The 23,222-nt window shown below is 58.8% G+C and overlaps 5 protein-coding genes across 5 annotated transcripts; 2 read left to right on the forward strand and 3 right to left on the reverse strand.

Annotated features, from left to right (window-relative positions):
- Positions 1 to 670: 670 nt before the first annotated feature.
- BDZ90DRAFT_209299 (hypothetical protein) lies at positions 671 to 1,209 on the reverse strand (the record flags this gene model as incomplete). The annotated part of the gene is made up of 2 exons (XM_025504041.1): positions 671 to 858; positions 948 to 1,209. Coding segments are annotated over 2 exons (450 nt in total), but the record flags the coding sequence as incomplete, so codon positions are not given.
- A 424-nt stretch (positions 1,210 to 1,633) lies between these two features.
- Positions 1,634 to 4,191, forward strand: BDZ90DRAFT_229774 (histidyl-tRNA synthetase). Its single transcript, XM_025505205.1, has 2 exons — positions 1,634 to 2,426; positions 2,490 to 4,191. The coding sequence occupies exons 1-2, from the start codon at positions 1,869 to 1,871 to the stop codon at positions 3,690 to 3,692; spliced, it is 1,761 nt and encodes a 586-aa protein (XP_025365390.1). The 5' UTR covers positions 1,634 to 1,868; the 3' UTR covers positions 3,693 to 4,191.
- Positions 4,192 to 8,096: 3,905 nt separating this feature from the next.
- On the forward strand, positions 8,097 to 12,004 carry BDZ90DRAFT_248426 (putative CRM1-nuclear export factor, exportin). The gene is made up of 5 exons (XM_025507623.1): positions 8,097 to 8,362; positions 8,441 to 8,524; positions 8,592 to 9,050; positions 9,155 to 10,128; positions 10,192 to 12,004. Exons 1-5 carry the CDS (start codon positions 8,357 to 8,359, stop codon positions 11,912 to 11,914), a joined length of 3,246 nt encoding a protein of 1,081 aa, XP_025365391.1. The 5' UTR covers positions 8,097 to 8,356; the 3' UTR covers positions 11,915 to 12,004.
- A 118-nt stretch (positions 12,005 to 12,122) lies between these two features.
- On the reverse strand, positions 12,123 to 12,994 carry BDZ90DRAFT_229777 (hypothetical protein). Its single transcript, XM_025505206.1, has 3 exons — positions 12,915 to 12,994; positions 12,556 to 12,846; positions 12,123 to 12,468 (listed from the first exon to the last, which is right to left on the reverse strand). Exons 2-3 carry the CDS (start codon positions 12,836 to 12,838, stop codon positions 12,194 to 12,196), a joined length of 558 nt encoding a protein of 185 aa, XP_025365392.1. The 5' UTR covers positions 12,839 to 12,846; positions 12,915 to 12,994; the 3' UTR covers positions 12,123 to 12,193.
- Positions 12,995 to 16,747: 3,753 nt separating this feature from the next.
- On the reverse strand, positions 16,748 to 22,708 carry BDZ90DRAFT_24353 (hypothetical protein). Its single transcript, XM_025507438.1, has one exon. It carries the CDS (start codon positions 22,569 to 22,571, stop codon positions 16,965 to 16,967), a length of 5,607 nt encoding a protein of 1,868 aa, XP_025365393.1. The 5' UTR covers positions 22,572 to 22,708; the 3' UTR covers positions 16,748 to 16,964.
- Between the last annotated feature and the right edge of the window lie 514 nt (positions 22,709 to 23,222).

Consider the following 23,222-nt stretch of genomic DNA (forward strand, 5'->3'; position numbering starts at 1 on the left):
TCTTAATCCACCCGGTGCGCCCTTGGCCGCCACTGATTTCAGCCACCCAAACCACCCCGTCCCATCCAGAGAGAGCCTGTCCCTCTTCTCCGTCCTAGCACCGCCACCACCACCTTCTTCATCTCCTTTGCCACCTCTGTTCCATGTCCTTTGCCACTTCTTCTGTGTGTTCTTACAAGCAAAGCCATTCTTGACATTTGTACAGTTCGTGTTCGCGAAACAACCTGGCTTGCCGAGGTTGCTGTTGGTTGGTTGTGGATGTCAAGGCTGCGCCGTGAGGCATTCAATGACATGCAGCAGGCTAAGAGTGCCATGGTGGGCGACCTGTCGTCCCGCCAGCCCCACTGTCATGCCCGCGGCCATTTCGCCTGTGGGCAATGGTCTGCCTCGTCCTCTCTGCCATCCTCTTGAACATGCCGGGCCCTTTGCTCTTTGCCAAGTCCTTGTACCCTGCTCCCGTGACAAAGTAGCCCCAACCCGAGATGATCGTGGTAGCAGCCGTGGCTACCCAAAGGGCCTTGAGTGGCCATTCAAGGTAATGGGCTGCTCGTGAGGCCCAATCTGACGTGGACGTCGCCTGATCCTTTGGCGACGACGGCTTGTCTACGACTTCTGCATCCTTGTCTCCCTCTTGGCCATGCTGTAACAAGGCAGCGAGGAGCAGTGCGCCTCCAACGGAAAGCAGCTGTAGAAAGGTATTGTACTTGCTGATCTGCGTTGGCTCTACTTGAGCAGAGGGAAGACGCGGATTCCAATAGCGTGACCATGTGACGGGAGCAGGGAGGGTGCGATAGCGGATGACAAAGGCGAGGCCGACGAGACCGACGTCACGGAGGATGATGAGCGAGGCGAGGGAAGCTGACGCGACGAATGAGTAGAGATGGGGAAAGTCAGCATGGAAGGGGATGTCTGGCTCGTCTCGTCTAGCGTTGGTTCACGTAACGTACGCGGTAGGAAACCTCGATACCCCAGTGTGACGACCATGACGGTCATGAGGAGCTTATCAGCCGCCGGATCTGCGATCGACCCGAATACGGTGAATTTGTTCCATTTCCTTGCCAGCCATCCATCGAGCAAGTCTGTCACCGCTGCCGCGAAGAGTAAGCCCACAGCAGCGGCAAGCCTGTCAGTGATGATCAGGTAGCCTAGAAAGGGGGTAGAGGCGATCCTTGAGGCGGTGAGAATGTTGGGAAGGTTGAGGAGCTCTTCGGAGCGCTCCGACGAGGAGCGTGGGGAGAACTCGGAATCGTAAGGCGAGGCGGCAAGGGGACGACGCTCTTGAGGGGCAGGCGGTGGCTCCTTTGGCTTGACAGAGGTGGCCAAGTGCCGTGTTGCCTGGAGTCTTGTCGAGAAGTTGGAGCCTTTCGTGCAAAGCGAAGCAAACGAAGGTGAATGGCATCGAGGGGATGAGATGCCGATGGGCAATGGCGAGAGAAACGCGCGACGTGGCACACAGTGACTTGTCGTTGCAGCCAAGCCCAAATGGCTGATGAGTCCTCTGGCTGGCATTACTGGCCACACGAGCCTCGACATGAGGCCTTTTTAAGTTAGGACAAAGAGGAAGTCGAAGTCAAGGTACGAAGTTGGGTGCTGCGCTCAGGCCATGCTTGCATGCTCACTTCTCCACCGTCGACCGTCCAATCGTCGACTGTCTCGACTGGGCCCGCATCTCTCGACTCTCTGTCCGCCCCTCGTCCGTCAAAATCCGCGGCTCATCTTCGCACTCAGTCTCTTTCTCCCTTCCTTCCAATCCATCACTATCGTGTATGCTCTCTAGAGGCATCGTCAGAGCTACACCACTACCACTTTATAGAGCGCCTCTTCTTCCGTGCCCTCTTCGCTCACCCGTACGCAGCTTCTATACCACCATGGCTACCCCAAAAGAGGTCAAGGTCAGCCTCGACGCTCAGGCGGACAAGGTCCGTAGCCTCAAAGCCGCCTCAGCTCCAAAGGAAGACATCGATCGCGAAGTGGCAGTCCTCATCGACCTCAAGAAAAAGATGGCAGCACTCAATGTGGGCTCCGGTGGCTCATCATCATCACGCGAACCAGTCAAGTTCACTCTGAAAACACCAAAGGGAACCCGCGACTGGGACCCCCTCTCAATGGCACTGCGCAACCACATCTTCAAGGTCATCGAAGCAGTATTCAAGTCTCACGGTGGTGTACCCATCGATACTCCCGTCTTTGAACTCAAGGAAATCCTCTCAGGCAAGTACGGAGAGGACTCGAAGCTCATCTACGATCTACAGGATCAGGGAGGCGAGCTCTGTTCCTTGAGGTACGACTTGACGGTGCCATTTGCTAGATTCGTGGCAATGAACCCTTCAGAGTACGGCAACATCAAGCGTTACCACATCGCAAAGGTCTATCGAAGAGATCAGCCTGCTATGGCAAAGGGACGATTCCGCGAATTCTACCAATGCGTGAGTGAGAGCAAGCCAAGGCGCAGAGCTGTAACTGACCTACGACCCCTTCTCTCTTGCTAGGACTTTGACATCTCCGGAACCTACGACCCCCTGCTCCCCGACGCCGAAGTTCTTTCCATTGTCACAAAGACGCTCTGCGCTCTGGGCATCCGCAATTTTACCGTCAAACTCAACCACCGAGCCCTCCTCGATGGCCTCTTCGCCGTCTGTGGTGTACCAGAGGACAAGATTCGCTCCATCTCATCAGCAGTCGACAAGTTGGACAAGAGTCCCTGGGCTGAAGTCAAGAAGGAAATGCTCGAGAAGGGTTTAAACGAGGAGAGCGCGGACGCCATTGGAACTTATGTGTCGAGGAAAGGGTCCAAGGAGTTGCTTGAACAGCTGCTCCAAGATGAGAAGCTCATGGGCAATGCGAGTGCCAAGAAGGGACTCGAGGACCTCAAGATTTTGTTCGAATATCTCGACGTCCTCGAGGTGACGCCGCGCATCTCCTTCGACCTTTCCCTCGCTCGTGGGCTCGACTACTACACGGGCATCATCTACGAGGCCATCACAGAGGGGAGTGCGCCACCTCTGGCGGAGGCTGCCTCAGCCGCAGCTGCTGCGAGCAAGAAGACCAAGGCAAAAGGAGCAGACGACGATGACGCCTCGGCTACGGTGGGCGTCGGGTCCATCGCCGGTGGCGGGCGCTACGACGGTCTGGTGGGCATGTTCAGCGGGGCAGACTCGTCCAAGTCGGGCGCCGGTCAGGTGCCCTGCGTGGGCGTCTCCATCGGCATCGAGCGCGTCTTCTCCATCATGATGGCGCGGTTAGCCAAGGTACGTGCAGCCGCCGAGAAAGAACAAGCAGCATCGTCACAGAGCGACTCCGCCGTCCGCGCAAAGGAGACGGAGTGCTTCATCCTCTCGATGGGCAAGGAGGGTATGGTCAAGGAGCGTCTTGTAGTCGCAGAGCTCCTTCGCAAGCATGGCATTGCGGCAGAGTATGCGTACAAGGTCAAGCCCAAGATGCCTGCCCAATTCAACGCCGCAGCAAAGGACGGGGTGCCATTCGTTGTCATCTTGGCCCCAGATGAGTGGAACGATGCAGAAGGGCGCAAGGTGAGGGTCAAGGAGCAGAGGGGTAAGGGCAGCGAAGAGGGAGACGGCAAGGGGCATCTGGTGCCGCTCGAGGGGCTGGTAGACTGGCTGAGAGAAAGGGTCGAGGCGGGGAGATTGGGAAGCGAGGAGATCCTGAGGAGAGTCATGGGTGTTGAGGAGTAGGAGAGGGAGGAAAGATCGTCTGGTTGCTATCGTCCTCTTCCAATCTGATGCGACCATAGCCTATCGAAGACAGGCGATGGCGCTGTGAGGTCAATCGTAAAACGAAGTCTCTATTGTCACACACACTGCACTCGCCTAGCCTCCGATTTGCGCCGGCCTTGCGATCGCCCCGACTCCTCACCTTACTCGCCCTCGACCGCACCGCGCCGCCTTTCCCTCTGCGCCTGCCTCACCAAAATGCAGTATCTGTGACCTTCGAGCTCTTGCAGACGAGCAGCCCGCCCGAAAGTACACCATCCACCGTAGTTGCTGTTGCCGCAGTCGAAGTCGCTTCATGTCCCTCTCCCGCCTGCTTCGCGCCCAATCCCGCTCTCGCACCGGCGCTCGGGTCCGCCGTGAACTCTCCCACCGTGATCAACAAAAAGCCCGCAGCCTTGATCGTCTGGACCAGCTCGGGCACAGAATTGAGCAACGCGGCATCGATTGCCAGGCCGAGCAGATTGTTGTCTTTGGCGAAACGCACTGCCTCGCAAAGACTACTTCGTCGCGGGTCGGGTTCCTTGCGCTGTCGAGGGGCCAGAATGGGCGCCGGTGTGCTCGTAGACGATGAAGCTTGAGGAGGCGGAGTCGGCGTCCCACTCACTGAGGTCGCGCCCGTCTCTAATCCACAATCTGATTCAAAGAAGACTGCGTAATTGGGCTGCTTCCAATTCAGCGCAGTGCATACTGTAGGGCTGCGCGATGTAAAGAGGATCTTGCGGCTTTGTTGCCTGTTCGACGTGCTCGCCCGGTACACCGCGTGGAGGACCGCATCGACGAACGAGTTGACTTCGCTCTTCGGCAGAGAGGGATTGTTGCGCACGTCTGCTGATGAGGGGTAGAGAACGTCCACGTCTATCCCGACCTCGACGGGGAGCAGGGCGAGCAGAGAGTCCAAGGTCGACATCCGCGTGGTAGTGCTGCCTCCTGGTCCGCTCAGCTCGGCCGTCCAGTCCTGTAGCGTCATGCTGGCGGCACGATCCCGGCTCACGTCGATGAGGCGGCTGGACGCCTTGGCGAAGGAGATGAACTCATCGCTTGTTACTGAGCCAACGTAGACATCAAAGTCGGGCAGGGGGAGGCGGTACGAGGGGTAGACGACGGCTACTCCATCCTTTGTCACTTGCACTGTGATGCGGAGGTACTCGCCTGTGAGCGACGAGGCGGTCACAACAGATGCGGAGCCTGCGGAGGGAACGAGGGCGGAGGTGTTGCCCAGGGAGCCGCCTACGGATGAGACAGAGGCCGTGGTCGAGGCAACTCCTGACGGGGCCGACGAGTGTGCGGCTTCCAAGGACGAAGACGAGCCTGCTGCTGCCGCTGTAGACGGCGGCGCGATGCCAGTCGTTGCCGTTGGTGAGATCAAACTGCTCGGCTCTCCACCTGCCCCAGTCGGCGTCATTCTCAGCCCTCCGGACGTCGCTATAGACCCCGGCAGCAGACTCTTCCAATATGTCTCCACTCTTCCTCCTATCTCAAGCTGCACCCCGTCGAACGGCTTGACAAAGTCGATTTCAAAGGAGACCTCGCCGACGACTTTGAGGTAGGCGTCCTGCAGTGGAAGCACGAAGCGCTTGCGATCCGTCATGCCCTCAAAGGAGGACTGAAGCGCAACGGCCTTACCAATGACCTTTGATCCAAACGTCGGCTTGAGCTCCCACTCAATAGAGAGGCGCTCTACCGCTTCTACTTGAAAGGAAAAGACCTCGCGCTCGTCGGCGAGGGGCAGAACAATGTTGTGGGGAATGTACGATGTTGACGAGGCGTCCGGGCGCGATGTCATGACGAGCTTAACGGATGAGGTGGAGAATTGGTCGAGGCCGAGCGAGTCGTGGTGTTTGTAGAGCTTGACGGATGAGTTGGACAGGGAGATGGTGACGAGAGATCGCTTGTCCAGGTAGTTGTGGCCGTACGTGCGGAAGGGGATGATGGGGGGCGGTAGCGAAAGCGAGGGGATGCCATCCGCTTCGAGATCGAGCTCAAGGTCCAAGTCATCACCCGCTGTGCCCTTTGGCTCCTCCGGCCGACTCTTTTTGCGCGGCCGATTGCCTGATGCGATGAGAGTCTTTGAGGCGTCTTCTGCGCTTGTCATTGTTACATCGCGCGTCTCTGCGGGACGTGTCTTTGCGGCCTGGAGCAGGATCAACAGGCAATCGATGTGGCCCTTCCACGCCGCATAGAAGGTAGCGTTGCGACCCTTTTCATCGACTGCCTCGAGCTTGCACTTGGAGTCGAGAAGGACTTGTATGCAGTCGACGTGACCGCTCTCTGCCGCGAAGAAGAGCGGCGTCCAAAGCGTCCCCTTCTCTGGCGCGTCAGGATTGGCTTTCGCTTGCATCAAGAGGCGTAGGCAATCCGTGTGGCCTTCGCGAGCTGCAAGTGCTTGAGGTGTGAGTCCTTCAGGATTCGACGTGATGAGCGCCCCTCTCTCTAACAGCATGGCAGTGATGTCTGCATGGCCGCCTTGCGCTGCGAGACAGAGCGGGATGAGGTCGGTAGGTACCTTCGCATCAACGCTTACGCCATGGGCAAGCAGGATGCGCACAACATCGGAGCGTCCATTGATGACGGCAAGGACGAGGGGAGAGAAGCCGTCTAGGTCGGCCGTAGCCGCGTCGACACCTTGCTGTGTGAGGAGAAGCGTGCAGACGTCGGCGTGGCCATTCATGGCTGCGTATGAGATGGCCGCTCGTCCGTAGATGTCCCTCTGCCCAGCATCGATGCCATGCTCCAGCGCTGCAGTGACGAGCTGCAAATTGCCAGCCAATGCTGCCTCGTGAAGGCAAGACCGTGAATTGATGTCGTCGACGAAGGTAAAGTCAGGCAGGCTAGCCTTCATGGCAGCCTCGATGGCCGATTGCGGGGAATGAAGCAGAGCTCGCCAGACTATTCTCGAGACGCTAGCCTGGTCCTCGTTTTGCTGAGCGATACGGATCATGTCGGCGGCAGCCTCTGTTCTGGCCTGCTTAAGGGCCAAGCTAAGGTTGTCCTCGAGGTCGGCGAGGAGATCGACGTCTTGACTCCGAGCGGCTGCGAAGTCGAGTCGCTTTTCTGGACTGAGGGCAGATGCCCCATCTGCGGTCACCGAGACGTTGCCATTGATGCCCGCACTCGCTCGCTGCTCAGACAGATTCTCGAGCTCGAGGAGGTTGGCAGCGGCGATATCACTAAGTTCAGCGATGAATTCGCGATTGAAGCAGGGCTGCACCTCGACCTGACGAGCGAGATAGAGCTCTTTAGTCTGCGATTTTGATCGCTTGTCCCACTTTTTCAAGATCTTGCGGAAGCCCGTGGCGTTGATTTCGATGAATTGCTGCAGCTTGCTGAGGTCCTTTTCAAAGTAGCGGAACCCTTCGTAGAGGGCGTAGAAGGCTGGCGACTCTTTCGAGAGCTTGCCTGAGCCACGTTTGGCCAGAAGTAGCTTGCGCTTGTCTACAAGCGTCTTGAGCCTGACTTTGAGTTCAGCCTCCTTTTGTAGGTAGAAGGCATTGATCTTCTCAAGCTCTCGCTCCAGCTTGAAGAAGAAGGCTGCCTTGTGAGCTTGGAGCTCGTCGGGGGCGTCGGTCCTAGGTAGAATTTGGGTATTTGCAGGATCCTCGACGCCGTCCTGGGGGATGTACTCTGGCCTCACGCCAGTTGCAAAGAGGGCTGCATCACCTAGCCTGCCCTTCTCGAGTGAGTTGATGATCTTCTTGAGAAACTTGTAGTCGAGGTAGGCTGCACTCCAGCCAGGGATCTGGTTGCTTTGAAGCTGCTTGCCAAACTTCATGGCGACGAACAAGTAAAGGGCGGGGTATCAAGGATGGTCGGTTGTCTCTGCAGTGACTGAGACTCGATCAAAGCATGTGAAGCGCAGTCCGAGCGAGACGTCCTCAAGAGGGCGAGATGGGCAGCGATGAACCCCCTGCCACTCTTTGCGCTGGCTCTGCGTGGTGTTTGTGTGGCTAAGACGACGTCTACGATGGGGCTGGCTGAAGAGGGTACAATGGCGAGGCAAAGAGAAGAAGGGAGTAATCTTGGAGTGCGAGACCGAACTTGGATGAGCGCACAGAGCGGCCAATGCACGTTGCCCTGGATTGAGCCTGCAGCTGCTGCGTGTGCGAGCGTCTTGTGCGACTCTGGCGAGAGCCCCGTCCACTCACCCCGCCCACTCACTCACCCCGCCCCGCCCGCTCACCCGGGCCACGAAGCTCAGTCCGTCATCGTTGGGATTTGGGCGTGGCGCCGACCCGATAATGGAACAGGCGGCGGAGTGGACGACGGCAACAGCGACACGACGAGACGGACGACGAGTTGACGGTTGGGTGGGTGAGTGATCGAAACAAGACTGGCTGTGCGCGGACGGACGAGAGGCAACAGCACCCTGAACATCGAGACATCGTTGTCATCCTCGACGCCCCCTCCCAATCCCATCTGCCATCAACACTACCACTTGATCAAAGCGCTCCTCCTCCTTGCCAGCCGGATACCGGATCGAGCGTCAAGCAAAGCAAAGCCACGCCACGGCACGCCACGCCTCGCCACGCCTCGCCTCGCCACTTCGCCTGCGATCCATTGCGACGTGGCTACTGAAGCTACTCGGCAGCAACTGATTTCCAATTCTACGCGCCCCTCTCGTTGATAACATGGATGTGAGTATGTGCTCTGTGTGCGTCAGCCAGGAATCAAAGTTTGTGTTGCTCACTCATCGCCTTTTCCTCTGCGCACAGGCGATACTCGACTTCAGTCAGGACCTCGACTTGGGGCTTCTGGACCGAGTCGTCGCAGCCATGTTCACGGGAGCAGGTAACGACGTGCGTAGGAGAGCGTAGCGTCAAGGTTCGTCGTCATCAGAAGCTGACAGCCTTTTGCCGCCCGCAGCAAAAGATGGCGCAGCAGGTGCTGGCTCAGTTCCAGGAGCATCCAGATGCCTGGCAACGAGTTCCCGCCATCCTGCAGCAGTCATCCAACCCTCAGACAAAGTACATTGCCCTGCAGATCCTAGACAAGCTCATTCAAACGAGGTGGAAGGTCCTGCCAGAGGAGCAGCAGCAGGGCATCCGCAACTTCATCGTCGACATGATCCTCAAGACGTCGTCCGAGGAGGCGGCGCTGAGGAGAGAGAGGACCTACCTCAACAAGCTCAACACGACCTTGATACAGATTCTCAAGCAAGAGTGGCCTCACAAGTGGCCCACCTTCATCTCGGAGGTCGTCTCGTCGAGTAGGACGTCTTTGTCCATCTGCGAGAACAACATGGTCATCTTGCGTCTGCTGTCAGAAGAGATCTTTGACTATTCGGCGGAGCAGATGACCCACGCTAAGACCAAGAACCTCAAGGTGCGTACAGCGTGGCGACGGAGGAGGAGGAGGAAAGCATACGATTTGCGCTTGCCGCCGACAACACCATCATGCTGACTCCTTGACCATCGCATCGCTTGCAGAATCAAATGTGCGGCGAGTTCGCAGAGGTCTTCCAGCTCTGCTCAGAAGTCCTCGAAAAGGCACAGAAGCCCAGCCTCATTCGCGCTACCCTCGAGACGATGCTGCGCTTCCTCAATTGGATCCCACTAGGCTACATCTTCGAGACTCCCGTTATCGACCACCTCATCAATCGTTTCCTCGAGGTGCCAGATTTCCGCAACGTCACTCTCAAATGCCTCTCCGAAATCGCCAACCTCAGTGTAGGGGCCGAATACGACTCCAAGTTTGTCGTCCTGTTCAACATGGTCATGACATCCATCAACAGGATGATTCCTCCAAGCACCAACTTCGCAGGCGCGTACGAGACGTCGTCGGACGCAGACCAGGAGCTCGTCCTCAACCTGGCTCTTTTCCTCTGCAACTTCCTCAACCAGCATCTGCCCCTTGTCGAGAATGAACAGAACAAGGAGGTGCTTCTCAACGCCCACCTCTACCTCATCAAGGTCTCTCAGGTCCCAGAGCGCGAAGTCTTCAAGATTTGCCTCGAGTACTGGTCCAAGCTCGTCACTGGCCTCTACGAGGAGGTCCAGTCGATACCCATGGCGGGCATGGATCCATTACTCGGGCTCAGTCTAGGCAACGGACACGCTCCTCAACACTTGCGCAAGAACATCTACGCCGAGATTTTGAGCAACCTGCGCTTGGTCATGATCGAGAGGATGGTCAAGCCGGAGGAGGTCCTCATCGTCGAGAATGACGAGGGAGAAATTGTTCGCGAGTTCATGAAGGAGAGCGACACGATTGTCCTCTACAAGAGCATGCGCGAGGTCTTGGTTTACTTGACGCACCTGGACGTCAATGATACCGAGACGATTATGACGGACAAGCTGTCGCGGCAGGTCGATGGCTCGGAGTGGTCGTGGAACAACCTGAATACGCTGTGTTGGGCAATTGGGTCGATTTCCGGGGCGATGAGCGAGGAGACTGAGAAGAGGTGAGTCGGAGAAGCAGGCCAGAATCGGCTCCAGTTGTTGACACGCTCCTCTCTCGCGCGCAGATTCTTGGTCACAGTCATCAAGGACTTGCTCGGCCTGTGCGAGATGAAGCGAGGCAAGGACAACAAAGCCGTCGTCGCTTCCAACATCATGTACATCGTCGGCCAATACCCACGCTTTCTCAAGGCGCATTGGAAGTTCCTCAAAACCGTCGTCAACAAGAACTTCGAGTTCATGCACGAGACGCACGAAGGAGTCCAGGACATGGCGTGTGATACGTTCATCAAGATTGCTCAGAAGTGTCGTCGCCACTTCGTGATGCAGCAATCGGGCGAGCAGGAGCCCTTTATCGATGAGATCCTGCGCACCCTCCATCGCATCACCGTCGATCTCTCACCGCAGCAGGTTCACACCTTCTACGAGGCCGTCGGCTACATGATCGCCGCCCAGCCGAACAAGGCGGTGCAGGAGCGCTTGATCGCCAAGTTGATGGAGCTGCCCAACAGCGCGTGGGACTCGCTCATGCAGCAAGCCCACTCCAACGTCGACGTGCTGGGCAACCCGGAAAATATCAAGATCCTCGCTAACGTCCTCAAGACGAATGTGTCGGCGTGCACGTCGGTGGGATCCTTTTTCATGCCGCAGATTGCGCGCATCTACCTCGACATGCTTGCGCTCTACCGCACCGTGAGCGGGTTGATCAGCTCGAAGGTCGAGGCAGAGGGCGAGATTGCGACGAAGACAGTATTGGTGCGTGGGCTGAGGACCATCAAGAAGGACATTCTCCGGCTCGTTGAGACCTACGTCAAGCGCGCGGAGGATTTGGAGTCGGTCAATCGCGAGCTTGTCCCTTCGCTCCTCGAGGCTATCCTCGGCGACTATGCACGCAACGTTCCGGCGGCGAGGGACGCGGAGGTGCTCAATGTCGTCGCCACGATCACTACGCGTCTTGGTCGCCTTCTCACGGACAAGGTCGCCCCCATCCTCGACGCCGTCTTTACGCCCACGCTCGACATGATTAAGATGGATCATCTCAACTTCCCCGAGCACCGCGTCGCATTTTACAAGATGCTGCGCGCCATCAACGCCAACTGCTTCCCTGCGCTCTTGGAGCTCCCGCCTACGCAGTTCAAGCTGTACGTCGATGCGGTCATGTGGGCCATCAAGCACACGATGACGAGCGTCTCCGACACTGGGCTAGCGATCCTCTTGGAGCTGGTCAACAACTTGGGTATGCAGGACTCCAACGTGCTCAACTCGTTTGCACAAGCGTACCTGCTAAGCATTGTGCAGGACCTCCTCGCGACGATCACCGACGCTGACCACAAGTCGGGCTTCAAGACGCAGTCGGCGTTGCTCGCTAAGCTGTTTGAGCTCGTCGAGGCAGGCAAGGTGACCGCACCCCTCTGGGACGCCAACGAGACGACGGACGCAGGCATGAACAATCCGCTCTTCATTCGTCAGCACGTCTCCGGCCTGCTGAAGAATGCCTTCCCCAACGTGACGACTGGGTACGTAGAGTCTTTCACCAACGGTCTCTGCCAGCAGTCCTCAGACCTCAATGCCTACAAGATTCTTCTGCGCGACTTCCTCATCACCAGTCGCGAGGAGGACGGTGGCAATCAGGGCGCCGCAGCCAGTGCGGGTGAACAGGCAGAACAAAACCAGGACCTCTTCCAGGACGAGCGCGAGGCTGAGCAGGCAAGGAAGAGGGAAGAGGAACTGCAGAGGGCCAAGGCTGTGCCCGGCTTGATGAAGCCCAGTGAGATCGACGAGGAGCTTTGACTGGAGCGTGGCGGCGGTCGGAGATTGAGGGTGGTTGAAGAGGAGGAGGAGGAGATGTGGAAAGAGCTACTGGGAGGATGAGGAAGGCGGGCGTGATTTGCGAGCACGCACTCTTGGTTATCTCCTCCAATCTTGTCTTAGCGCTCAAAAGCAAGCCGTGTGTAATGAAATGTCCGGCTGCTCTCTCGAGGCAATGCCTATTTCTAGCCCCTAACTCTGGCATACTAAGTCTGGCACACGAGGACGTCAGGACCCCTGATTGCCCTCTCTCTGGCCCGCTTACGCGTCATCGATGGACTCGCGTCGACGCTTGCGAGGCTCGCTCGAAGACGTCGCCCACGTCTGCTGCTCCTCATACCAAGCCAGCTCCTTCTCAAGCGCGCCGTACTGCTTCTGGAGCTTCTCCTTCTTCTGCCCGTCTGAGTCTCGAAGGACGTCCATCTTGCCGCGAATCTCGGCCATGGCGCGGTGCAGCCTGCCGACGTGCGCGACGCATAGGTCGGCGAAGTGAGGGCGGGCGGCTGGAGGTGGGGGAAGAGAACAAGACGACGAGGCTGCAAGTGAGAAGATGCGAAGAGGGAAAGATGTTCAGGGCCAGCGGAGGGAGTGAGAATGCCGAAAGCTGTGTGTATGCGGCTCACCTTGATCGCGAGAAGCTGCTGAGTCGTAAGCTGTCCAGCTTGAGGTGACTGTAGTCCTATTGGGGATGTCTGGCGACAGGTGCAGGTTGCTGAAGTGGTTGGTGACTAGGTGCTGCTGCTGCTGCTGAGCATCGCCGTCCTTTGCCAAGGGGAAAGTAGGCTCCTCAGCTTGACTGCGTGCTGCTTTGCTGATGGTGTATGACTGCTGTCGTCTGTGATCCATGTCCTGGCTTTGAGGGGCGTCACGCCAGGCACTGCACTCGAGGTTTGTCAATGGAGCCATAGTTGGGTCTGACAATAGTGGCGATAGAACAAGAGTCAGCGCACAGAACCTGACTGACGTCGCCAGCATCCCTCACCTTGAGTCGGGCTGACCATCCTCGGGAGCAAGCCTCTGGCCCGCTTCTGAAACCGGTGGTAGACAGGAGCGGGGCAGGGGTGGCGAGTAAGCAGTGCTTGTGATGCGCGGTCCAGCTATCGTGTAGAGAGAAAGAGGGGGAGAGGGAGGGGAACAGAAAGGGAGAGAGATGGGCATAGCCAGGCAAGGCACAACGAATCAAGTGCTGCCACCCACCGCACCGACGTCGGCGGACCTCGCTCTTCAGGAACCAATTTGACGGGTGACTGAGTCGCGGTCGGCGAGATGACTTTGGCTCCTTCGAGCAAGCGTCACGAGACTCAGCGTCATTCAACGCAGCAAACGATCAGGCCAAGCCTCTTCGGGTTCTAGTATCACGGAGCGCAGCAACGCCACGGCTAGCTCAGTACCATCCATGCTGGACGCAAGTCGTATGTAGCAGACGCAGACCCCGGCCGCTCTTGCCCGTCGTCGCCCCTGGCCGAGCACGTCCAGCCACCCCGCCCTGTACGACTCTCACACCGCCTCAACACTCCTCAACCTGCCCAGAGCATCCATCGGCCTGCGAGAGACGTCGTGAACAAACGCCACGCACAGGAGTCTCGAATAAATCTACGAAGGCGCGTATCGCTGGAGATACAACAATGCACAGGTCTGTGTCTCTCTGTGCGATCGAATCAGTTCAATACCGCAGCGAAATGCTTCTGCAAGATCGAAGAACCTAGCTTGCTCCTCGTCAATCTGCCTGCAGATCTCTGAGCCACTATCGCCGCCGCTGGGCTCGGCTCCCTCGTATGTTCTCCCTTCCCTCGACTCTCGTACTCGTACAAAGAGACTCAAGCCGCTGCGCACCGAGGTCGACGACTCTGAGCATAGCATTGTATCCTCAGCCACGTTCATTGCACCATTACGCCACAACCCCTCCCTCACTACAGCCGCTAGCAACTTTGCATCAATGCTCAGCAGGTACAAATCGGCAAAGCGCAGCGCTTCTCGGTCATCCTTGCGAGGACGAGGTGAGAGCAGCTAGCATGACCGACCCCGCCGCATCTTGAGCTCTGGCCACTGCAGTGCACCTCTTCAGCCTTCTCGGCGCAACTACGACATGCATCAGAGAGCTCACTTCGCAGTCACTACCACCGCTACGTGAGCCAGGCTCGCAGCACCGCACCGTAAGCCACCACCACAGTGCACCAGCTCCGCTTCTTCTCAGCACGCCGCATCACTTCCGCAGCAGAGCTCAACAGAAAGCTCAGCACATAGCGCAAAGCGCAAAGCATGCCTTCGCATGGAACTGCACTCGCGTAGCACGAAAATTGGTACAGCTGCGGAGGATGATGCACTGCAGCCAAGGATAGCAGCTGAGGACAACAGCAGAGCACCTCAGAACACGTCCAGCTCGTGCTGTCCACCGCAGGGCGCTCTTGAACAATCACCGCCGTAGTGCGCTCATCACCGACTGAACCAGGCGCTGCGCAGCGCTTGCAGGAGATGAAGCGGGCGCTCACTCCGGCTGCCATACGCGGCGGTTGATTTCGCATCATACTCTCGTTGCTGATGTTATCAGCCGTGCTGCTGTGCCTGTACGACCGCGGCGTGCCAGCCAACATCGCGGGCAATCCCTAAAGCAATCGTCTGGGATTCATGCGTGAGCATCCTGTGTTTTGTTCAGACTGATGGCACACGACCTGATGCGATTACGTCCAAGACCCTGGCGGTCTTCACCGCTGCGCCTGAGCTTGTCCAAGGCCGCTGAGCGGCGCGCGCCGGTAAGTCAGCGAGGTCCATTCACGGCACAAGCACGACACGAGACTGACTACAGCACGGGACGAAGAGCACTGGTCATCTTGCACATCGTCTGCGAGCCGTGCTCAAAAATCCGATCGGAAAGCTATAAACATGTTGCCGCCATCGGAGTGCACACTGCTTTTGCTGATGCGACGACGAAAGGCAATGACTTCGAAAGATGCTTTGCGCGATTTATTGGGATGACTGCTCGCATGATCTGATCCTTTGACGGGTTCAGCTGAGCGCGGATCGTTGCGCCAATCCACGCTCAACTTTCTCTGCTTCTTCCGTTTTACCTTCCATGATACTGCCGTGCGCGCCTTCGTGCACACTGCCGCTCCTTCATGTCGGACGAGATTTGGTTTGTGACCAAGTCGATGGAGATTTACACCTTTGCGTAGTCCGGTGCGCCGTGCTGCGGTCTTGTTTCTACGCTCGCGGCGATGTCCGATGTCGTGGTCGTGTCCTGCCCCGTTGGCTCTGCCTTCTCAGCCGGAAATTCCCACGCTCGAATGTCTCATCTTCAACATGACGTGTCGCTGCTGAAGACCTTGAGCGGGCAGGCAAAATCACCTCCGTGCGCTGACAGCGGTACGAGGGTGATGACGGCTTGGCCGTCGGTCGAGTTCCGGCCTGAAGAGAGGAGTACCCGAGGCACACAGCGCCGATCACAACGTCAACCGTAATCCCCACCTTCCATCCTGCAACACCTCGCACTGGTCTCACAGCAGGCAGGCTGCTCGCTGTGCCAGGTTCTGCTGCGACTTGATCCGCAGCTCTGTGTTGAGGACCAGAAGGCTGCGCTGCGATACGTTTGATCATCTCTACGCTCTCATCGGTGATGCTCAGGCTCCCTACGGGTTGGATTGCTGCGGTTTTCGTTCTATCAGCGCGTCTGGCTTGGTTTGGACCATCCTATGCGCCAGCGTCCATTGCTCCACTAGGTAGAACTCTATCTATGCATCCGTCACCGTCGGCTGTCCCCCAAATTCGAAGCTGCGCGGTCGCGCTCCTCATACTTCGATCTTGTCCTCCTTTTCGATGCTTGATCCGCCTTGCCGCTGACTCTGCCCGGCGATTTTACTTTGTGGACCTTCCCCAGATTCCGGCAATACGAGGCGTGATCTCGCCGACCAAAAGGTCGCCTGCCAGTCTTCCGCCGGCTTGTGCTCATCACCCCCGCCGCTCATTGCGGTCAGCTTCACGCTTGACGCAAGCTCTCGTCGCCTCCCTCTCGTCAGGGCGCAGACGACATCTCCTACCCAAAGCCTGAGCGCTGTCCCGGAGTGAGAGGGACGTTGCGTGCCGCAGGCAGAGTGACATCTTGTCGGCGCGCGAGCTTGATGAAGGCTGCCCTGTTGCCGCTCTTTCTGTAGCTCCTGCTGTCGCCGCGGTTGCTGCTGTTGCCGTTTGAGTTCGGGATCAGGGTCGCCACACCTTCATCCGAAAAGGACTGCGGAGGTCCAAAACGTCGCACGCCCAAGGGCAATCGAGCGTCCGTTGTTCTGAAAGCAGATATGTTCCCCGAATCGCTTGCCGGGTGTAGGCTTGACAGCACGAGGACCAGAGAAGCGGATGATCTCGCACAGCTGTCCCACTCGCCGGCGCTACATCCACTGGTTTCGAGACGAGCATTTTGGCGAAAACGACGAGGCGTGTTATACGAAAGGCGAGCTGCTGAGCATTCCACACCGTCGCTCTCCGCTTGCGATGCAGCAGCGCCCGTTGAGGCCATTCGGCGCGCCAGTCTGGCTGCCACCGACGTGATCAGCTACGATTCGTATCGCTTGCATTACGCCTAGCCTATGACTGGCTCTACTTCAGATAGAGAGCGCCATTCAGCAACTCAGGAGACGTCTTCATAGCCCTCGCGCTTCATCATGCCCGGCACAGATCACGTTCTCCACCGCCACGTCACAAGGAGCTAGAGGGCGGCACTCCGCGCTTGAGTGACTCAGATCTGGGCAGGCGTGCCGTGCAACCTTTGGCAAATGGCTCACAGTGAGGGCTAGGCTGAGGAGGTAAGCTGGGACATCGCAGGCGAGCAGGTCACCGGTCCTTACAGATCAAGGGCAGCTCTGCGCCGTGGCGGCGTCTACAAATTAATTGTCGAAGTAGAGATGGGGCGTGAAAAAGAGTACCGGCACGACGAAGAGAGAGGAGAAAGTACAGTCGGAGGTTGGGGGTGCTGGGAAAGTCGAAGATGAGGAGGCGATGCAATGGAGCGCCAAGGAATGAAAACTGCACGATGGGATGAGCGCGACTAGTTACCGCCCCCGCTCTTCCCCGCCCTCGAGAAGCGCGACTGCTTCACAAAACCAGAGAGGGGTAGGTTGCCCAGCGCACTCGCCGAGCGTGGTGGTAGGTCCGCCTCTCCGCCTCTGCCTACCGAGCTGAAAGCCCTTGGGCGCTCAAACAGATTCATCGACTTGCGTGGGCGAGATGGGCCAGGCGTCGTAGCGCCACCCCCACGCTGCTCGTCATCGTAGTCGTCGAATCCGCTATTGAGGGCGTTGGCGCTTGCACGACTGCGCAGCGATTGCGTTTCAAAGGGAGCGGAAAAGGCGCGCAGACCGCCGCCGCCGCCGCCGCCGCCGGGACTGGCTAGATGCTCTTGAGGTTCGGCGTAGGGATGTTGCGGTTGGGCAAGGGGCCAAGCTTGGGCCTCTTCGTTGGCACGGCTGCCACCGTCGACAGGCTGCAGAAGCGACGACGACCGATTCTTGTTCTTGCCACTGAATCCAAATGGCAGCCTGAGGAGCTTGCTTTTGCGATTGTCAGCCTTGCTGCTAGCACCCGTGCCCGAGCTGCCGCGGCGGGCGGAAATCGTGGCATCGTGAGACTCGTGCTGCGGTTGCTGGCCCGCAAGCTCCTGTCGCATCTCTGGAGTGAAGCCACCGCTGAAGTTGCGGCTGGGCATACCGACGGACATGGGTTGCATGTACGGCTGCGCGCCCGCGGGAACTGATGAGAAGCGTTGCTGCGGCGGCGGGAAGGCCGAGGAGCGAGACTGAGGGAGAGCGGGCTGCACCGATGGCTGCGACGTCGCTTGCTGGTTGGCGGTGGCCGCCGTGCTGTGACTCGAATTGCTCTCCTGTCTGCGCGGGCTCCTCTGTGGTCGTGACGGGGGCATACTGAGGCTGGGCCTTCCTGCCGCTCCATCACCTTGCGGCATCGGCGGCGAGGAGGACGGCGTCTGCATTAAGCTGCTGCTGTTGCGCAAGGGCAGCGAGTCAAATGGCGGCTTGGATGCTACCGACAAGCGTGACCGCCTCGAGTCAGCGACAGAGGTGCGAGACTCTGGACGTTGCCTGCTTCCGTCTCCAAAGGCTTCAGTGGTCTGCGTTCTCGCGGATCGGACGCTGGCTTGATCGATGCCGCTGCCTCGCGCTTGCTTACGAGCTCGGCCCATACCGTCAAGAGGCTGCGTCTCCGTGCCTGGGCTGGCATCGATCGTCGGGAGCTTGCGTTGCGGCGTAGGTGCAAGACGACTCTGCATGCTTGCCATTGAAGTCGTACGACTGTTGCTCGGTGAGCTGCCATTGACTGGCTGTCTTGGTTGCTGCTGCTGACCGTGCGCAGGAGGTTGCGGTGCTGATCCTCGCATCGACGAGGCGGTTGATGCACCACCGTGATGGGGCATAGCGGGCGAAGGTGGGAACGGGGCGCCGTACGATGACGACGAAGAGGTCCGCATTGGTGGCAAGCCCATGCCCCGATTCTCTTCAGGGACCAGCTTCGACTGCTTTCTCTCCGGCGGTAGCGGCGGCTGGAACGGACCCATATCGAATCTGTCCGGATTGGGCATAGAGGGAGGCTCCGTATACAAGTCGCGCACCTGCTCAACCGAGTCTCGTCCGCCCAGTAGCGACGACGTTGACCTCCTTGCGCGACCCATGAGACCGCCCATCCCCGGAGGCGGCGCAAGCGCAGAGTCTGCAGACATCGATCCCCTCCGAGCTGATTGAACCGGGCTTCCAGATCCGTCGGATCGTTTGTCAGGCTGGAAGACGTTGTTCATGTTGGGGTTGCTGCCGCTGGCCGAGCCCGAAATCTTGGAGAATAAGCCACGCAGGCCTTTCTTCTTCTTACCAGTGGCCGCACCATCTCTGCGTTCGCCAGGGTGGTCTGCCGGGCCAGTTGCGCTGCGCTCGTCCTGCTGGAAGCTTGGGCGCATCGCTGGGCTGGCATCTCCATCGCCTGGGAAGCCAAAGAAGTTGCGGGGTGATGAAGAGCGGGATCGCTCACGGTCGAGATCCATGGGCGAGGGCAGAGGCATGTTTGGAGTCTGGTGGCCCCCAGCACCTATGTTGCTCGAGGCGGGACCGCCGTGACCCACGGCGACGTGCATGTCAAGCATGGAGCCGCTCGGTGCGAGAGAGAGCTGCGATGCAGTGCGATTGCCGAAGCCACGGGGCGTGCTCATCTGTAGAGGCGTAGGCGGGATGAGACCGTCTGGCGTGGAGGGCATGGCTGGGGAAGTGGCCATCGATCCGGGCACGCCGCGAAGATCTGAAGCGCTCGCACCGCGATTCAGTGGAGGCACCCGACTGGACGGCACTGGTCTTCTCGGAGTCATGACGCCGGCACTCGACGATAGACGGTGTTGCTGCGGGTCGTCGATGGTGTGCGGGTCTGTCCTGAGGTTGAGTTGAGGTGGCACGGGGGGCACAGGCATCTGCTTATTGGGATTGTACTTCAGCCCTGCGTCAGAGCTGACGTTCTTTCGACGAGCCTCTCGTGCCGAGGCCACATCGCGCTCCTTGAGCATCCTTTCCTCGGGACCCAAGTCCTCGTCGTTGATGAGCTGAGCACGACCGGCGCCGGGACCACTGAGAAGTGCAGAGGCGCTGCGATTCCGCGAGATGCTCTTACGGTTGGACAAGCCGGCACCCGGCATCCGATCCGATGGAGCCGTGTCGTTTGAGCCGGTGCGAGCCATGGCAATCGTGGCAGCACGCTCCTTGGCCATCTTCGCCTCGACCGGATGAGTACGCTCCCATTCCTCCTGTCTCGCCTGCTGCTCCATCGCAATATACTTTGCTTGGACAGACAAGAAATTCTGCAGCGTCCTCCAGCGATGAGACGACGCTGGCGGATTCATTTGAGTGTGCAGCTTGAGGCGGTCAGCCGACAGTGGATCGTGCTGGCCCACGCGCTTGACGCGGATCTTGGTTCGAGGAGCCCGACCTGATGAGGACGAGGTCGGCTGGCCATGCTGCTGCGAGCTGCTATGTCCTGCAAGGCTGCCTTGATCCTCGCCTGTCGCTGAACTGCCTCTCTCGCGATCTGCTGCGCGCCGCGCATCGTCCTCGGCTTCGGTACGCAGGGCATCGTCAAAGTCGCGATCGCTCTCCCTCTCCCACAAACCAGGCCCAACAACATGAACATCAATCATATCCTCGTCCCTCATCATACATTCAAGGCAGACTTCTGGGTCGTTGACGCTGCGCCGCACTCCATCGGGTCCAATCAATCCCGAAAGCAGACCGTCTGGGCGCTGCTGCAGCTCGAACGGCGGAACCAGACTGCGCTGTGGAATCATACCGGGGTACACGCGACCACCGGCAATACCGGCTCCTCCAGGAGTGGCAGTCGTGGAGGGAGAAGGAAACGAGGGATACGGCCCGTTGCTGCCAAGGGCAAAGTCATTGCCGCCGCCCATGGCCAGATTGATGGCGCCTACGCTGCGTCGCTGGTCTCGCGCTTGCTGGCGTTGGAGCTGCTGCGTGCTAATAGCTCCGCTCGGCGCACCGTTGAGACGATCCGAGATTGGGGAGGACCCGGAAATGCCAGACATCCCGTCGTAGGGCGATGACGGCTGCTTCTGTCGACCCCCCGCCTCGTTGGGCACCAGCTGGAGCGGCTTGAGCTGTCCCCGCAGCGTCGTTCGTCTGCCAGCGGCGTCACTTGGTTTGTCGCTCTTCTGCTTGCGCTTCATCATTGCTCGCTCCCACTCTGCCCTCGCCTCGATCTCTCCTTCTGGCGGCGGGCTGGGCTCGCGTGATGGAGTCTCGGCGCTGTCTTCCATCGATGATCGGCCAAGTGGTTCGGGGACAGTAGGCGCCTCGACGAGAGCAGCACGTGGCAGCATCCCAGCATTGGAACCTGCACGAGGCCGCCTATTTGCGACATCGGTATTCTCCTCCTCGCCATCAGACGGCGTGACCTCCTGGCGCTGAGCTGGACCCGCAACATTGTGAGCCCCGAGTCCCGCTAATCCTTTTTGTTCCTGAAGCGAGGCCACACCTGCTGCTTGCATCGCTGGCGTCACGTTGACGAGGGGCCTGGTGCGAAAGTCGGAAACTGGAGACGAAAGATTTGCTGGTGCCATCATCAAGGGAGTCTTGGCCGCAACGTTGCTTGGTAGAGGAGGGGGTATCACACTGTCGGAGAGGGGAGAAGTGAGGTTGACGGGCTTTGCTGGTGGTGAGGGAGATTCCTTGGCAGGGAGCGAGGGGGCAGGCTCCTTGTCTGGGACTGCTGGTGGCGGGAGAGGTGTCGCCGCGGAACGCGCTGCTACTGCAGGCGTCTGTGGTTGCTCCTTCAATTGAAGTGAGTCTGAAGCTACCCGGCTGTGAGCTGCCTTCAGCGTACGTTGGCGTTCCAAACTGGTCTGCTCGGCAGACTCATCGGACACGATACCTTGAGCGACAAAATTGGTCGGCGACAGGGGCGATTGAGGTGTCATCGCAGGGCTCTGCTTCGTGCTCGCCGTCGACGGGGATGCCATGGACTGCCTTCGTACCTCGTTGCCCGCCGTACTCAGCTCCAGCTTCCTCAACGCTGGTGAATTCCTCCTGCTAGCGGCGGATCCACTAGCCCATCCTCCTGGCAGATTGAGATCTGATGAGCTCGCAGCTGGAGGGCCGTTGGCGTACTTTGAACTCATCACTTCCACTCCGTCCTCTGCACCGATGCCAACGCCCCCGCTGGACCCGCTTGCCGCTTGCCCTTGCCCTCTCGCGATCTGTGGTCCAAGCTGCGCAGATGTTGGGGTCGCGGCTCCGCCATTGAGACCTTCAACGCTCTTGGCGTATGTGGGGCCGCTCAAAGCCGTCTGAAAAGACAAGACTGACGCCCTTTTGTTGGTGTTGCTCTCGCCCGTCCCATGCGTGTGGTGACTACCTTCGCCTGGTCCGCTAGCTCCACTGAGATTGGCCAATCGTGCGCCACTACTCTCCATGCTCAATGAACTGAGTGGTCTTGTAAAGCTCGCTGGAGATTGCGCAGGCATCTCTGGCTGGGCGTATAGGTCTGCAGAAGAGCCAAAGTACTGTCCGGACGGAGTACGTGAATGTGAAGGCCCTGCTACATTCGTCGAATCTGGTGCGAAGGAGCCATAAGCAGCGCTCGAACCCATCAAGGGCTGAGCTTTGGGCGTCGCGACTGCGGTAGGCGTCATGCTGGCCGTCACGCTTCTCTCCTCTGGCGTTCCTAGCCGTTGAGGCGTTGTAGACCATCCCTGCTTTTTGATCTGCGATGACAAGGGGCTGTTGTCTGCAGATCGGACACCACTCGGCTGACCATCGTAAGGCTGCCTCAGCTGCTGCTCACGAAAGGCTTGCGGCGACATTCTGACTGCAAAAGATGCTCTGGGGCTCGACGATGCGCTAGATCTTCCCTGGGGAGCTCTCACATCGGCCCCTGCGTCCTTGGGGGGTGTGCGAGGGCTCGTCGTACGGTGAGGAGTAGTCGGAGAAGTTGGAGTGGTGGGAGATGGAGAAGCCTCCGTTGCACCTGGAGAGATGCCTAGATCGAAAGAGTTGCCAAAGTCGATATTACGAGCCCACGTCGGCGCACGATAGAGGCCAGTGACTCCCGGCTGACGCTTTGGTGGCTGCTGCTGATGCGCAGGCGGCAACGCCATGGCAGAGAGCGTGGGCGTGGGCGTGAGCGTGGGCCAAGGCCGGCGCTGTTGAATGATCAGGAGCCAGCTAGTCTCTGTATGCTGACGAGGGGGGGAGGGGGCTGCGGGCGTCGCTTAGTAGCGGGTGAACGTCGAAGACGATGATGGTGGTTGGTGCATTGAAGGGATCCTCGTTGCGCGCTGGCTCGTCGCAGCGGATACAATAGCGGCAGTGACGAGGAAGCAGCAAAAGATGAGTTGTGCCTGCTATACTCCTCTGTGATGGCTGATTGTATTAGTGCTGCACAATGCGAGCAGAGGGGACGAGGTAATGGACGCCCGCGCAAGACGTGTGGGGGATACCCTCGAGTATATGCTGCAAAGGCACAAAAGGTAAGAAGAGGGAGACCCTTCCTTTGTCGTCGAAGAGCTCTTGTTGCACTGGCCCCGACTTGACTAATGATGATAGGATAGGTAGATACGGTCTCTGGACGTCGATGTAAGAAGGTAGCTGACAGGCAAGCCCCCCCACTTGGCCGCTCTCTCTGTCGATCTTGTCTGGCATCCGGGCGGGCAGCAAGGCTCGACTCTGACTGTCCAGCCCCTTGAGCCTGTGCTAGTCTGGCGCCGTCGTCTCGCCTGCTGCCACGCCCACCGCGACCCAACAGCACA

The sequence above is a fragment of the Jaminaea rosea genome (assembly GCF_003144245.1).
Source record: "Jaminaea rosea strain MCA 5214 unplaced genomic scaffold BDZ90scaffold_1, whole genome shotgun sequence".
Lineage (NCBI taxonomy): Eukaryota > Fungi > Basidiomycota > Exobasidiomycetes > Microstromatales > Jaminaea > Jaminaea rosea.